This window comes from Hyaena hyaena, unplaced genomic scaffold (genome assembly GCF_003009895.1).
Source record: "Hyaena hyaena isolate Hyena2069 unplaced genomic scaffold, ASM300989v1 scaffold_34, whole genome shotgun sequence".
Lineage (NCBI taxonomy): Eukaryota > Metazoa > Chordata > Mammalia > Carnivora > Hyaenidae > Hyaena > Hyaena hyaena.
In genome coordinates this window covers 122,392-138,575 of record NW_024080665.1, presented here as the reverse complement: position 1 = coordinate 138,575, position 16,184 = coordinate 122,392, and the positions used below count along the sequence as shown (strand labels likewise).

Here is a 16,184-nt window from a genome sequence, read left to right as displayed (position 1 = left end):
AGGAAATGGACACCCAACTGAGTAGGGAGATTGTAGGAGAGCCCCTGACGGGCTCCGACTGTGTGCAAGACTCCTGAAGTCCCGGATCCTATGAAGGGCCAACAGGGAGACTGGAAGAGGTGGGAGGCCAGAGAAGGGAAATACCATCCTGATCTCAACAAAGGGGGAGGTAGTTTGGGCAGTAGGATCACTTATAGACGCCTAGCCCTTGCTAGACATGTGTTCTCTTTTACAGATGGAGTGACTGCCCGAGGACACACAGCCCTAGCCAAGCTGGGATTCGAATCTAGGTCCGTGCTGCCTCCAATACACTCTGCGACATTACGAAGGATACCATTTCAGTTCCCAATTTGGTGCCTGTATTTGGGCAGAATGTTTTTCTGAGGCTCAGTGCCCTTATCTGTAAGATAAAGCGACAGAAAATCTCCAGGGCCCCTCTCTGCTCCAACATCCCATGCTTCTCCTGGGATTCTAGGCCAGCCTGATTCAGCTGCAGTCTGGCCCATGGACCCAGGATCCTCATCCTCACACCCCCTTGCCCACTGTCCGGCCCATGACTACTCACCAGCACCGTGTGCTTGTAGGCCCTGTGAATCACAATGCTGTAGCCAAACACAGTCACATCCACCTGCTTGACCCACAGGGCCAGCGACGGGTCCCGGTCCTCGTTCTTGGCTATGACGACGAACTTGGGGAAAGTGTCAGAGCTTGGCCTGTTCCCTGTGGTGCACAGGATGAATGGGCAGCTGGTTTGGAAGTCAAAGGGGTAGCCATCAAAGGTCAGATAGTGGCCGTAGCCTGAGACGATGCAGGAGGCATCAGTGCGGGGCTGGCAGTAGTACAAGCCACCTTCCTCCATGCAGAACTCATCATCCCTGCACGGGATGCTCTCGCAGTGGACGCTGTTGTCTGTGCCGTTGCAGTAGCAGAAGATCTGGCAGTCCAGGTCCACCCAGAAGGTCTCATTGGTGGCAAGCTGGTGCCCCTCGAAGTTGCAGCCACACTCGCTCCGGGTGACACACTGGCTGCCTTGTAGGGCATAGCCCTCATCACACTGACATGCCTCAGAGCAGGTGTCCACACAGATGGGGCCCAGGGCCAGGGTCTCACACGTCTCTGTGCACGTCACACACTCCTCGAAATGACTGTTCTCCGGGCATTCCAGAGCTGAGGGTGGCCAAGAAAAAGACAGGCTTGAGAAAGGGACAGAGGTCAGGGAGAGTATGTGTGCCCTCGCTTGATGCATGGGAGTGTGTGCACGCTGTACGTGTACTCTTATTCGTACAGCAGAGTGAGCTCGATGAATGCTGGGTGCTCAGCACTCCTGTCATCCTCATTTGGGGAGACCAAAGGTTCAGTGTACCCCTTGTGCCTCTGTGCTCCTGGTGCACTTAGCTCTCTGTATAGAAGATTCAGAGATGCTGAGCCTTAGCAAGCAGCCCCTACGTGTCAGGCACCATTGTTGACAGTTTGGCATAACTTTGCTCAACAACCCGGGAGGTAAGCAAAATCTTATCATCCCTATCTTACAGACAACTCAAGTTCAGTGACTTAACTTAATCCAGCCCATAAGTACCAGAGAGATTCAAATCTGGATCTCCCAGTGCTAAGTCCCCTGACTCAAGGACTCTGGAGAGAGACAGTGTTCTGGAAAGAATTTACACTTGGGGACCATAGAGACTGTGGATACTATCTGTGAGGACAATACTTACCTAGTACAGTCATTCTGAGGGTTAAAGACCTAATATACAAAGTCTATAATACAGTCTCATTAAATAGTATGCCCTTCCCCTCTTCACTCTCCCTTCTTTTAGGATTCACATTATGTAGGCATTTTTACTCTACAACTTGGCTCTCTCTTTGCCTTTCATTTCTCTGCTCTTTGTGCCCTCTGACTTCCTCTACCTCCTCTGCCCTCCTCTACCTCCTCTGCCCTCCTCTACCTCCTCTGCCCTCCTCTACCTCCTCTGCCCATGATCACTGCCACCTTCTTTGCTCACATTCTTTCCCTTGCCTGGATGGACCTCAAAAAGCCAAATCCTACCCATTTATCAAGATGCATTTCAACTTGCCCCTCTGTCCAGAAGCCTTCCCTGATAGATCAAGTCTCTGAGTCACAAAGTACAGCACACAGAATGCTCACAGTATGTGCTGCTCACCACCATGAACACCAGAGCAAGCTCTGGGCAACCTTTCCATGTCTCTTTATTATTTTAGTCTGTCAGAATTTGACCTGGCCCGGGCATGGATGAATCCAGGAGCCAGAAGGAATTCTACCTACATGTCTGTGTAGTCTAAAGATCTGTTAAGGTTCCCATCATCACCTGGGAGAATAGGATCTTGCCTTTTTAAAACTTTCTTTAGCTTCTATGCATACTATCCCTCCTTGATAGTGTTTTACAATCCAAGGACAGAGAGGACAGAGAGGACACTACAGAGAAATAAATTGCATGGTAATGAAAGCTCTGCCCACAAGTACCAACTCCACGATTCTGCACTATGCGCTGAAAGCCAATCCTTTTCCTCTGGGCTAAAGTACCATCTCCACTCCCGTTGACTACAATACCATACGGCTTTGGAGTTGAAGGCTAGTTCAGCACTGATTAAATATGTCTGTATGGAGGGATTTTCACATTTGTCTCTAAATTATGAACATTATAACATTGACTGTAGGTTTATGGTGATAGCAAATAACATGACTTATTTAAATGGCTCTCACTTTATGACTTATTGTGTTGTCTGAATTTGCCTGAAAGTCTGGAACATACAGACGTGAAGTGATAAAACTTCCACTGGCCCCTGGAATGCCTCTGTGAAATTATTTAATTGGGCAGCCTGGCTCTGCCGACAAGAGGGTAGGTTAAAAATATTTGAACACAGAAGCAGTGTTCGTCTGTCTCTGAGTCCAAGGAATACGGTGTTCCTGATTTGCAGCTGTTGCCCGGTCCAATCCCCAGGCTACGAGATCCCAACCAGATTAACCCCTTAGCACCTGAGTCTCCGTTAATCAGATGTGCATGCCCCCATCCTTCTTGCCAGAGCCATGTATGCAAGGTATGGCTGATATGTGCTGGGGGTGTCTCAAGCATGAGCCCTGACCCTCCACCTGAGGAAAGCGTCTTCTCCTTTGCTGCTTCTGTCCACATGACTCTCTCTAAAAAGGCATTTAAAAGAACTCTTCCAGCTCTGCAGAAAGGGGTGCTGAGAAGCTATTCTCGGCAGCCATCACACCAGGAAGAGAGGAAGTCATCCCCATTCTACCGCACTTAGCGCCAATGATGCTACCAAATGGCTCTATGCAGTACGAAAGCAATCCAGGAACACTTCCTGCTGGCTGGAGGACACAGTGTGAAAGGACAGTGGTCATGGCCTGGCAACCAAATGGATTTGGTGTGGGGCATACTCAGTAACCCTGTGCCGGGAATGAACTGCAACCAGAAAGCTGAGGGCAGGAACAGGAACAGAGATCACAGTAGATAAGCTGCAGAGAGGCCAGGAGAGGATGTGGAGGCAGGTTTTTAAAAAGGCTTTGGGGGGGGGGGGGCGCCTGGGTGGCCTAGTCGGTTCAGCGTCTGACTTTGACTTAGGTCATGATCTTGTAGCTGTTGAGTTTGAGCCCTGTATCAGGCTCTGTGCTGACAGCTTGGAGCCTGGAGGCTGTTTCAGATTCTGTGTCTCCTTCTCTCTCTCAAAAATAAATAAACATTAAAAAAATAAACAATTTTTAAAAATTTTAAAAAGGCTTTGGGGACATATTCTAAGGTCCCTCTGGATGTGGTATCAGGGAAAACCCTGGAGCTTTTCTCCCTGTAGGTGACATATGGATGCATCCAGAATTCCAGCTGTAGGATTCACAGCATCTGCTATTAATCCCTTCCCAGTGTGGCTAAGGGTCACCAAGAATATCATAGCCTTTCTCCAGGATGACAGCCACTGAAGTAGCCACATGCTCCTTGGGCGAAAGAGCTCAGAAACTAGAGATTTAAAAAGACAAATAGAGGTGCCTGGGTGTCTCAGTTGGTCGAGCATCTTACTTCAGCTCAGGTCATGTTCTCACACTTCGTGAGTTCGAGCCCCACATCGGGCTCTGTGCTGACAGCTCAGAGCCTGGAGCCTGCTTCAGAGCCCCTCTTTCTGCCCCTCCCCTGCTCATGCTCTGTGTGTCTGTCTCTCAATAAAAAATAAATGTTAAAAATTAAAAAAAAAAGACAAATAAATATGTAATGTTTTTTGCCTATAGGTAGGTATGCAATGTTTATGTGTGTGTTATTTCTTAGCTCTAAGACGTTTCTGTTGAAAGGGCTTAGTGGCAAAGCAGGAATACTCCAATAGCAATGGATAAGCCTCACCCAGATCTTGGTTTCTAGCAACATTCTTCACCCAAGGGAATTAGGGCTTCTTGGAGTAATGGGGCAGAGAAGGCCACAGGATGAATGTGGGGCATCTTGTTACGCCAGAAAGTAAGAAAATGACAAAGGCATGACGAAAGGACACAGAAGGCAACTCGAAGGGCTCCCAGAGGCCAAACATGAAATAATTTTAACATCAAAATCATTAACAAATGTAATAGGAAATATAAATAATTGAAAAAATAGGAATCTGTGCATCCATACTGATAAGATAGATGATTTACATTCAGGTTGCTATGTGTTCATCCATAGCTGAATGGATAAAGAAGTGGTGTGTGTATATCTGTCTATATCTATATCTATATCTATATCTATATCTATATCTATATCTATATCTATAATCTCTTTCTATATACTTACCTATATATAAATATATATACACACAACAGAATATAATTCAGCCATAAAAAAAAGAATGAAATCTTGCCATTTGCATGGATGGGTCTACAGGGCATAATACTAAGTGTAATGAATCAGAGAAAAACAAATACCATATGATCTTCTTCATATGTAGAATTTAAGAAATAAAACAAATACGGGGCACCTAGGTAGCTCAGCTAAGTGTCTGACTCTTGATTTTGGCTCAGGTCATGATCTTGCAGTTCATGAGTTTGAACCCTGTGTCAAGCTCTGTGCTAACAGTGTGCAGCCTGCTTGGGATTCTCTCTTTCTCCCTCTCTCTGCCCTTCCCCTATGTGCTCTCTCTCTCTCTTTCAAAATAAATAAATAAAAACTAAAAAAAAAAAAAAAGAAACAAAACAAATGAACAAAGAAAAAAAAGACAAACCAAAAAGAAACAGACTCATGAATACAGAGAACAAATTGGTGGTTGTCAGGGTGGGTGGAGGGAGGAGCGAAATAGATCAAGAGAATGAGAAGTATTCTTATAGTGATGAGCACTGAGAATCGTATAGAATTGTTGAATCATACTGTATACCTGAAACTAGTATAATAGTGTATGTTAATTATACTTCAATAAAAAAAAAGATGACTAAGATAGATAAGTGGATGGCTGGCTAGATAGATATAAATAGATGGCAAGCAAACACACAGAAGAGATGGAAGGCTCTTACTTATAGTAGAATGACACCTATTGTTTGGTAAAAGTGGACAGAGTGCTGGAGCTGGAAACCATCCATTTGTAATCATCATGCTAAAGATTGATACAAGCAAAGATATCAATGGGCACTAAATTGAGGAGGGGGATTTTGATATCAGCCTACAGTTAGCATTTTTGCCCCATTTGTTTTATCAATCTTTCTCTCTCTCCCTGCAAGACACTTGCACAGTCTTAAAGTGTCTTCCCACAGGGTGCTCATTAGTTGCAAGAGAAAAAACATTGTGCCTGCAGAGTGGAGACATTTGATACCTGCCCAGGGGACTAACGTGCCTATCACCACTGAAAGGAGGCTGGAAAGACACAGCTCCCACATGGGATGTGATACCATGAGAAAACCACACATCACCTCTGCTGGAGTGTGAGAGGGGATGCACAGCAGAACCTAATCATGAGGAAACCTCAAATCCAAATGGGGAGCCTTTCTATTTTAAAAGGTGGGAGGCTGGGGTGTCTGGGTGGCTCAGTCAGTTAAGTGGTTAAGCGTCCGACTTCGGCTCAGGTCATGATCTCATGGTTCGTGGATTCAAGCCCCGCATCAGGCTCTGAGCTGACAGCCGGCTCAGAGCCTGGAGCCTGTTTCCGATTCTGTGACTCCCTCTCTCTCTGACCCTCCCCTGCTCACGCTGTCTCTCTCTCTTTCTCTCAGCAATAAATAAAACATTAATAAATAAATAAATAATAAAAGGTGGGAGGCTGTCATCTTTAAAAATGGTAACAAAAGAGAAAGAAAGTTAAGGAACTCTTCCTGATTAAGGGCGACCAAAGGGATGTGACAGCAGTAACCACAATATGTGGTCCTAGCCTACATTCATATTGAGGGGCAAAAAGCCATAAAGGACATTATGAGACAATTGACAAAATTGAAATATAGATATTAAATAATTATATCAATGTTAAATGTCCTAAGGTCAGTGACTATACTGTTGTTCTGTAAACTACAGTCATTATTGTAAGGAAATACACACTGAAGTATTTAGGGGCCAAGGGGTATGATGTATGTAACTTACTTGCAAATGCAGAGAGAGCACGTGAGAAAGAATGATAAGACAAATGGGGCAAAATGCTAACCATAGGTTAGTCTGGGTAATGGGCACACAGATATTCTTGCAACTTTTTTTGCAACTTTGAAATTACTTCAAAATAAAAAAATTTGAGAAATAAACAAACTTAGAAAGAGACAGAGTAGAAGCAAGATACACAGACGTAGATGATGGAATCTTAATGGTGGCATTGGTTTGGGTTTAGGGCTGATCTTCTTGGTGGGAAAGCCATGGGTGCTGAAGTCCAGGTGGGGTTAGTCCTTGCTCCAGGCATGGGTCCTGCCCTCTCAGCCACTCCTCCTGCCTTTATACATCACTCTTCCCACTGGTCTCCCCCATTGCCCAGGGTGTGAGATGTCAGGTCTTCTCAGCAACTATTCTAATTACTACTAGTACTGCCACTGCCCTGCTGAGAGAGGTCAGGTACTCTGGGCACAAAATGAAAAAACAGCAATGTGGGACTCTCTTCATGGCCATTGTCAGGCTTGCCCCAGGGAGCAGTGCTAATCTCTACTCCATGAAAGGCACCCTGACTGATCACCTTCTGTTGAAAGAATGGAGCCCTTCTTTGCCAAGAAAGAAGACACCGATGGGGCCATCACAAAGACTTCTAGTCTTTGATAGGATGTGTATCCTGCCCTAGATAAAACCAGGAGTCAAGAGGATGGCTAATCCTTCAACAATGAAGAGATACTAATGAAGAGATACTATGTGATTAGAAACAGAAATAAAGGTGAGGAAAAGGTTGGTTTGGGGTGATGGGCCTTCCAAAGGACACATCAGATGAGGAGGGGACACACAGGAATCAGGCTGTCCTGGAGCTCAACTCTCCCACCCCCCAGGTGACCTCCCACATCAGGTAGCCCCGACTTACGGCAGAAGTCATAGGTCCGCCAGGGGCCCACCTCCACATCGGCGTTCTTGCACGCGCTTGCGTACCGGGCCACAGAGTCGCAGAGCTCTGACTCGTTGCCTCCACTCTGACACAGGCGGAAGAGGCAGGTGCGGTAGTAGGCGGTGACGTTGACCACCCCATGGCACTCGAGGAAGGAGCTGTTGGAGGGGTCATTGATGATGCCACACCTGGAGCGGCTCCGGTAAAATTTGAGCAGCTCCGAATCATTGTTGCAGGCCTTCAGCAGGTCCCCACACTCCCCGTTGCAGATCTCTTCGAAGGTCGTCCAGCTTTCCAGGAACACTGCCAGGTTGTCTGTGCACTTGCCGTTGGGCAGACAGAACTCATCACTCGCGTTTGCATTGAAGAAGCCACATAACCCACCGGTGCAATTGAAGTAGGCGGTGGAGAGCCGGATGTACAGCAGTCCAATGTCGGTGTATTGGACTGTCACAACACCCTTCGACTCTATCGTCGTGCTGTTTTTGTTGCGATAAATTTCCAGCTTCCCAGAAGGATGGAAAAATGGTAATTCCACTTCCTGACCATTCAGCTGAAAAAAATCAAATCACCATCATCGATTCCAGATGCACACAGAGTACCCACGATTTCCTAGGCTTTGAAATAAAGACATGGTTCTGCCTGGTGACTTGCCCTTTGAGAAATGTCAAGAATCTGACAGTCTATGGAAACCACACAGACAGACGCAAACTGTGTTCTCATCGGCACCTCTGTTTCTTTCTTTCGACTCTTCTGATTCAACACATTTGCTATTGATTTGTGTATGCATACACCCCTAAGCTGGCCCAAAACAAAAGTGAAACGTGAGCAAAAGTGGTCTTGATATATATGTGGCTTCCTCCTTCTGTGTGATGGCTCCTTTTCACTGACGGTGCCCCTTCTTCCCTACCTTTCTGGCTCCTTCCATTCCTTCAAATTTGACTGTTCCTGTGTCCTAGCCCTTTGGAGGCATACAGTTATTTAGCTGTCCATTCATCTTATCTACCTTTTACATTGTTTTAATAAATTAATCTCTGCCAATGTGTCAATGGGAATGAAAACAGCCTTGTGGATGTGCATTTTATCTTCTTGCACATTACAGCACCACATTGACTTCTGTCTTCTAAATTAGACTTCATGTTGGGCCAAGAGTAGGGAAACCCTCCTTCCATCATGCCAGCTCTGCCACCACTCAGGTGTGAGCTCCCCACCCTCCACTTAGCCCTTTGGGGTCTTCATGTATGAACAAATAGTTGAACTAGATGATTCCTAACTGTCCTCGTACAACTTATGATGTGGATGCCTAATGATGAATCTATTAGACCAGGCCAGAGGGTCAGGAGGTATGACAGCAGGTACCCTTTGCATTACCCCAGTGGGTTCTCATCTATAGGTAGGAGAGTCAGTATAGTACAAGGTAAAGAGCACAGACTTCGAAGCCAACCTGCCTGGGCTCACATATCACTTTATGGCCAGGTGTCCTTGAGGAAGTTACTTAACCTCTCTGAGCCTCAGTTTTCTCATATGTAAAAGGTAAATGAGGATGAAAACATATCCCCCATAGGGTAGGTGTGATACTGCTGAGAATAGTGCTTGGCACACAGTAAGCCTCCAGTAAGCATTGGCTGTTGTGAAGACCTAGTCCTGCTTTAGCCATATCTAATTTGAGAGACTCCAACCTCACTCCATTTCACCCCCCAAGAGACTGATTTGGTGCCGAATGTCAGACAGTGCACCTACTTCAAAGTCACTGCCTTCCTGGAATCCATGCATGGTCAGAGGCAGAAAGGTACACCCAAAGAGCATGGCTCCTTCACTTGGCGAGACGCATCAGAAAACCCCCAGGGGCAGCAGGAGTCTTACCTTGACTTCTGAAGCCCCAACTCCTCCGACCTTGACCTCCTGGTCAGCCACCAGGATGCGAATTCCCCGCAGCCAGGACGGCCCTGCGTCGGGCTTCTTCTTGTTGATGTCAATTTCCAGATATTCAGGCCGCTCGGGGCAGGTCTTGAGGAGGGTGTAGGAGAACTCAGCGGGGAAGGCGTAGGCCACGCCATCGAAGGTGTGCAGCACCTGGTTCTGGCTGAGCAGGCATACAGTCTCCCGCTTGGGGAAGCAGCCCTGGTAGCCGTCCTCCACAGCGCACACCTCGCCACTGTGGCATGTCTTGTTGAAGCAGTAGACATCCCCGCCCTCCTCACATAGGCACTGCACCGTGCAGTTGGCCGTGGCCCAGAAGAACTCCCCCATGGTGTAGTAGTGGCCGTCGAAGTCACAGCCACACTTGTGCAGTGGGACACACTGGCTGGTGCTGAGGACGAAGCCTTCATTGCATTCACAGCCCTCAGTGCAGGGTGTGGCACAGTTCTGGGAGGCTGTAAGGTCGGAGCAGGTGTCTGGGCAGCTGCTGGTACACACAGAGTAGTGGCTGAAGCTCGGGCACTGCACCGTGGACACTGACGTGGGGGAGAAGAGAGAGTGTGACAACAGATGAATGGCCCAGGTGCTGACCGTGGGGAGCCACCACACGTCGGGGGCCCCTGCAGGGAAGGGCACTCATTGGGGAAGAGACTTTGTGGTTGTGCCTGTAGGAATAAGCTCGCTGCTTTGTGACAACTATAGGGCAATGTGATTGAATCATGAACTTTTTTTTTTTTTTTTTTTTTTTGGTCTTTGTTTTACATTTTATTTTTGTATACTTTCTCCACCGTGAGATTCTTAGCATCTTTTTTTTTTTTTTTTTTTACAAATAGTTTATTGTCAAATTAGTTTTTACATAACACTCAGTGCTCATCCCCAAAGTGCCCTCCTTCATGCCCATCCCCCCCTCCCCCCCACATCCATCAGTCCTCAGTTTTTGTCAGCATTCAAGAGTCTCTCATGGTTTGCCTCTCTCCCTTTCCCCCACCATTTCCGCCCTTCTTCTCCCCCTTGGTCCTCCGTCAAGTTCCTCCTAATCCTCCTATACGTGCAAACATATGGTATTTGTCCTTCTCTGCCTGACTTATTTCGCTCAGCATAACACCCTCAAGGTCCATCCATGTTGCTACACATGGCCAGATTTCATTGTTTCTCATTGCCATGTAGTATTCCATGGTATAGATAAACCACATCTTCTTGATCCATTCGTCTGTTGATGGACACTTAGGCTCTTTCCATGTTTTAGCTATTGTGGAGAGTGCTGCTATGAACATTGGGGTACATGTGCTCCTATGCCTCAGCATTTCTGTATCCCTTGGGTAAATTCCTAGCAGTGCTATTGCTGGGTCATAAGCTTTTTGACTCTCCTCTTGACTGAAGTAAATTTCAGGTGGTGATCCTAACTGGACTACACTGATTATTCAACGTTGATTTATTATTGGGTGATCTACAGCCACTAAGATTGCTCTAAGATCTTCAGCTGATGGACACAGAAGTTGATCTGATCTTAAACAGCATAACCTATTCTTAGGAGGAAATAAATCCAGTTGTAAGAGAAACGAAAAGATGAAAAGGTGGGAGGAGCCATTTGAAAACATGACATTTCTGGGGCACCTGGGTGACTCAGTTGGTTAAGCGTCCACCTTTGGCTCAAGTCATGATCTCATGGTTTGTGAGTTCGAGCCCCATGTCGGGCTCTGTGCTGACAGCTCAGAGCCTAGATCCTGCTTCAGATTCTGTGTTTCTCTCTCTCTCTGCCCCTCCCCCACTTGCACACTCTCTCTCTCTCTCAAAAATAAATAAACATTAAAAAAAAAAGAAAACATGAAATTTCTAACAGGGAGGTACTTGAAATACCTAAGTGAAAACTATGGAAGACTATGAAAATGAAAACTCTAGGATCTTAAAAATAAGAAAGGACCTTGGTTACAGGAAAGAATCTGTGTGCCTGCACCTCCAGGAGACTGGGTTGGAGTTAGATGTCTCCTCAAAGCCCATCTTGCCTCAGAAGCCTCTGGTTCTCATTTTAAGAACGTGGGAGTTTACATAAATGCTTGAGTCTGGTTGAATCCAAGAGGCAGGGGCTCGAGGGACTGCTAACCTAGCTGAATTAACCAGAATTCATACCACTAACATGGGGGGAGGGAATGTGGGAGATAGGGCCACTAGGGGAAAAAATAGCCATTATACACAATTTAGTTAGGTAATTTGGATGTCCTTAGATTATACAAGGATTTTTAAAAAAGCCATATTCAATATCAACTTGAGTATGCTTCCAGCATACTTAGAGGCCGGTCAGTCATACAACGAGCAATAAGAAAACACTGTCTCTGAGTAGTTTGATCCATTCTCTAAGAATTGAATCTGATACATGATGATTTCATGAATCCAACCTATACTGAGGGGGACGACAAAGCTCCCTTTGGTCTTGGAACTGAAAGAAGCTTTGAAACCTTCTCACCTGCATGGGAACCTAAAACGCATGGATATACTGCTCTATGTACTCATGCGGAAAAAAACCAAGACCAGGAGAGAAACAGAATTCTGAGAAGCTGGGTTGTTTTGGTTTGTTTGCTTGCTTGCTTGTTTTAAACGTTTATATAATTGTGAAAAGAGAGGTTACACGGGATAGAAGGAGAACACGAGACAACTAAATCGTACAAAATGCTTAATGCAAAAAGGTAATTCAAAAGAAGTTGAATTTCCCCCACGCTGTTGGGGTTTTTCCTAACCACTTAGTGCTTCTGAAAAAGGGCTTTCTTTCCTGTTGTTCTGTGCTCCCTGGCTGTATCCTTTATCCCACTGGCACCAGTGGGTCAGCAGAAATGTGACAGAGCAAGAGACACAGAACCTGGAGGCACTGTGGAAGAAAGAGTCAAGGTGGAGAAGAAAGAGTCAAGGAATGGGCGCTGTTGTTTCCCCTTGGGAGGTGAATTTCTCCCAAAGCTGGTTTTGATTACTCAGACCAGCGTCTGTGTTTACTTGATGGCCACAAAAATAGCCACCCCCACCTCTGAAAACCCCACCTCCTTGCTTAACTTGGGGATAACCATCCTTGGGACAGGGCCTTCCCCCGGCTAAACATTGCCTGCCACTCACTCCATGTTTCTGGGCCATTTATGCTCATCAATGGTTTCTTGTTTTCTGGCTATGGTATCGGGTGGGCAGGAGAAGTGAAGATGATTTTACTGTTGATTCTTCATAATGAGTGGCTATTTTAACCTCACCCTCACTTTTGGGCAATGTGTCTTAACAAGGAGATTTTTGAGGAGGCTGAAACCCTCTCCCTGGCTCCCTGCACGGGCACGGCCTTCCATTTAGATGAAATGCCAGCTTACCACACCCAGTCTGGACCCGCCAGTCTCCGATTGGAATGCCAAGGGCCTGGCACACGAGCGCGTAGGCTTGGATGGCTTGACAGAGGAGTGTCCCGTTGTCCCTCACGCTGCACAGGTCATACACACAGCTGTGTACAAAGGCTGTGGGGTCCACGACGGTGCCACACTCCCATAGGGGGCCGTCCGTCTTGTTGAGGAAGCCACAGTAGTCTGAGCCAAAGAAGAGGGCTTCCGTGGCTGTGTCACACAGGGTGCAGTTGTCGACGCAGCCGGAGTCGCACTTCCAGTCGGCATGGTAAACCCGCCAGCTCTCTCCTAGATCTAGGACAGACATGGCTGGCCTGCCATCAGGGCGGAGGAAGTCGTCCAGTGGGTTTTTATTGTAGTTCCCACAGAGCCCACACGTGGAGTTTATGTAGGAGCCCGGGATGGAAATGGAGGCGTAGTGCTGGCCATCAAATGTCACTAAGAGCCCGAAATCCGTTTCCACGGCAGTAGACATGCCACTCTGGTAGATTTTCACTGCCCCCAAGTCTAAGGTGACCGGCAAGGAAGTCACTAGGTCATTAACCTGCCAACAACAGTAATAGTAAAAGGCAGGTCAACAGGTGCCAGGGCAATGGGTCCAGCAGAAGTCGGGAAAGGGAGGCAAAGCCACTCAGTCTCCAGAGAGAATGGTCCCCCCCAAATGGCCTGGGCTCCAGCAAGCTTGCCTTCTGTTACGCAGAGTCCTGGGGGAACCCACAAAAGCAGGGTGGCGTGGGTCAGCTGAGCACTGTGCGTTTGAGCCATGATAGGCGTGCATTGCCACTACCACTCTAGACTCAACTGGGGACCAGGTCGTTGTTGACCCTTCCTGGCTGGCTCTAGGGCTGGCTTCAAGTCTCTTCGTGAAAGACTAGTGATCCTGTTTTCCTTTTTACTTGTCTAAATTCATTCTTTAAGTCTCAACTGAAGTCACATCTATTCCATGACCTTGTCACTGCTTATAGCACTCCCTGACCCCTCCTTCAAGCTGAAATGTGTACCATGCTGCCCTGGTATTATTCTCTGAATGTGTCACCCTGTCACCTCCTAATACCAGGACTCTGTCATGTAATCATTGAGCAACATGAACAAATGTTAACACCTACTGTGTACCAAGCACTATGCTAGGTGCTAAGGAATAAAGAATAGAGAAAGTAATTGTCCCCACCCCTCATGGAGGTCTCAGTCTACTGAGGAAGAGAGACACAAACAGATATTTATACTGTTTTAAATATGCATTAATGGATCATTCAATGGGAGGATAGCAAATGTCCACTATATCCAGCCTAGGAGCATCATACAAGACTATTTGTAGGCAGAAGTCTGCCCTGGGTCTTTAAAGATGAACAGAAGTGGCCAAAGGAAGATCAGGCACAGGGAATTCCAGGACAAGAGAGTAAAGGCAGGGTGGTTAGAAACAGCTATGTGAATATGGGTATGCTCATCGGGAGGGGTGGCCAGAGGTAGAGCTGGAGACATGGGCAGGGTCCACAGTCCATTCATTCAGCAAATGGCGATTTAAGGCCTCTCTGTGTGCCAAGCACTGTTCTAAGAGTTGAGGATTTGCTTTGAGTGAAATGGACACAAATATCTGCCTCACGAAACTTACATGTTAGTTGAGGAGACCAAAACCAAACAAAATAAATAAGTAAAATATATAGTCATGCCAGGTGAAGTGCTATACATAAAAATAGAGCAGGGAATGGGGAATCAAAAGCACCAGGGAACAGGGTTTTTAACTTGAAAGAGGGTGGTCAGGGAAGGGGATATTTGAGATGAGGAAGCAAGCCATGAGCTTATCTGGAGTGAGAGTGGATCACATAGAGGTGACAGCCAGGCCTGAAGGTGGCGTGTGCCTGGGTGCTCCCCGCATGTCTGGAGCAAAGACAGCGAGGAGGGGGCAGTGGTAGATGATACCAGAAAGATAAGAGCAGCCAGAACAGATGGACCTTTGTCGGCCATTGTAAAGACTTTGGCCTTGACTCTGAGCAAGATGGAGAGCCAAGAGGGTATCTAGGGCAAATGTTGGACATGATCTGACTTCTGTTTTAAAGGAATTCCTCTGGCTTTCTTGTTGGGTTGTAGACCCTGGAGGGCTACTTTTAAGCCACACTTTAAAACAAAACAAATTCCACAAAAACAAAAACAACTTGGGTTTCTATGCTGTAGAGAAAGGCCCAAAAGTTTTGAAGTAAGGGAATGACATAGTCAGATTTGCATTTCAGAAAGCCCACTCTGGCCAACGGGTCAAGATTCGAAGCAGAGAAACTAGATGGGAAACTGATGCAAAAATCCAGGGGGCAGTGGAGCCTAAGGGGCCTAAACTATGCACAGACATGAGAGAGTGGGACGAGCTGATAGAGTCCACTCAGTAGAACCTCGTGTGTTTACAGTGGGAACCAAGAAATGGGGACAGTCAAGAGCAAATCCCAAGCACCTGGCTCACGTGAGCAGGTGGCTCGAGAAGCCTCCAACAAAGAGACCTCATTTTCTTCCTTTTCACATTTAACATGCCCAGTGCCTGTAGACATCATGTTTGGGATGGGAAGGTTATCCTAGATCAGTCGTAGTGGGACACACGGTAAGTGCACAGTCAATACACTGGAGCTATACTGATTTCGGGCACATGGGAAAGAAAAGGGCCTTTACAGCCACCATTGCTGCTAGTTCCTGAGTCTTCTAGGAAGTGAGGCTGTAGCCTGTCCAAGCATATCTCCAAGATTTACCATGGCAGATGCCATGTGCAATCACCTGTGTCTAATAAGAGGAGGGACAAAAAAATAGGCTTGAGAAATAAGCTATCCCACAGAGAGCTACAAGTAGAGAGAACCTAGGGATTGACTGATCAATCCTTATCTCCTAGGTAGCAGTTTAGCCAACAAGGATGAGAAAAGCCATACAATAAGGAAGGTCAGCCAGCAAGAGCCCTGAATGACTACTATGTACTGTCCATGCTGCGATGAAGAATGAAATCTTCCCCAAGGTTAGTATAACTGTAAGTGCGAAATATGCCCATTGCTGAGTACCCTCCTCCACTCTCTCTCATGCTCCTGCTAACAAGGGCAGTCTTTTGTATCTCGAAGCAAATGCCATGTGGTGAACTGTCTCTGGATATTCTGACAGTCCCTGCAGTTTCTCTGTGTCGGATCTTGTTCCACTTAGACCGCCTAGGCTGACCACAGGCACCGCTATTGCCCTGTTTATGCCTTTCTTCTTGGCGTAAGTGTTCATTGCAGGCCTGTTCATTCCCAGCAGAAAATGTGTCTCTGTTTAAACCACCAATTAGAGAGACATTGCGCTTGTCCCCTACAGTGCTCAGGGGAGGAGCTCTTGAGTGATTTCTTATTGCATCCCACCGGCCTCAGCTCTCTACTAGCCAACCATAGATGAACCTCTTCTCTTCACTTCCCTTCTTCTGCCTGAATTCTAGCCACT

At 46.7% G+C, this 16,184-nt stretch overlaps 1 protein-coding gene across 2 annotated transcripts in view; it reads right to left on the bottom strand.

Moving 5' to 3' along the window:
* LOC120229614 (tubulin-specific chaperone cofactor E-like protein) overlaps positions 1-16,184 on the bottom strand; it is a 164,415-nt gene that overhangs the window by 37,325 nt on the left and 110,906 nt on the right. For both annotated transcript variants that reach the window (XM_039228733.1, XM_039228734.1), the window contains 4 exons: positions 12,723-13,293; positions 9,328-9,920; positions 7,444-8,017; positions 566-1,167 (listed from right to left, as the gene is read on the bottom strand). In XM_039228733.1, coding sequence (XP_039084664.1) covers positions 566-1,167; positions 7,444-8,017; positions 9,328-9,920; positions 12,723-13,293 — 2,340 coding nt within the window. The remainder of the gene's footprint in view (positions 1-565; positions 1,168-7,443; positions 8,018-9,327; positions 9,921-12,722; positions 13,294-16,184) is intronic.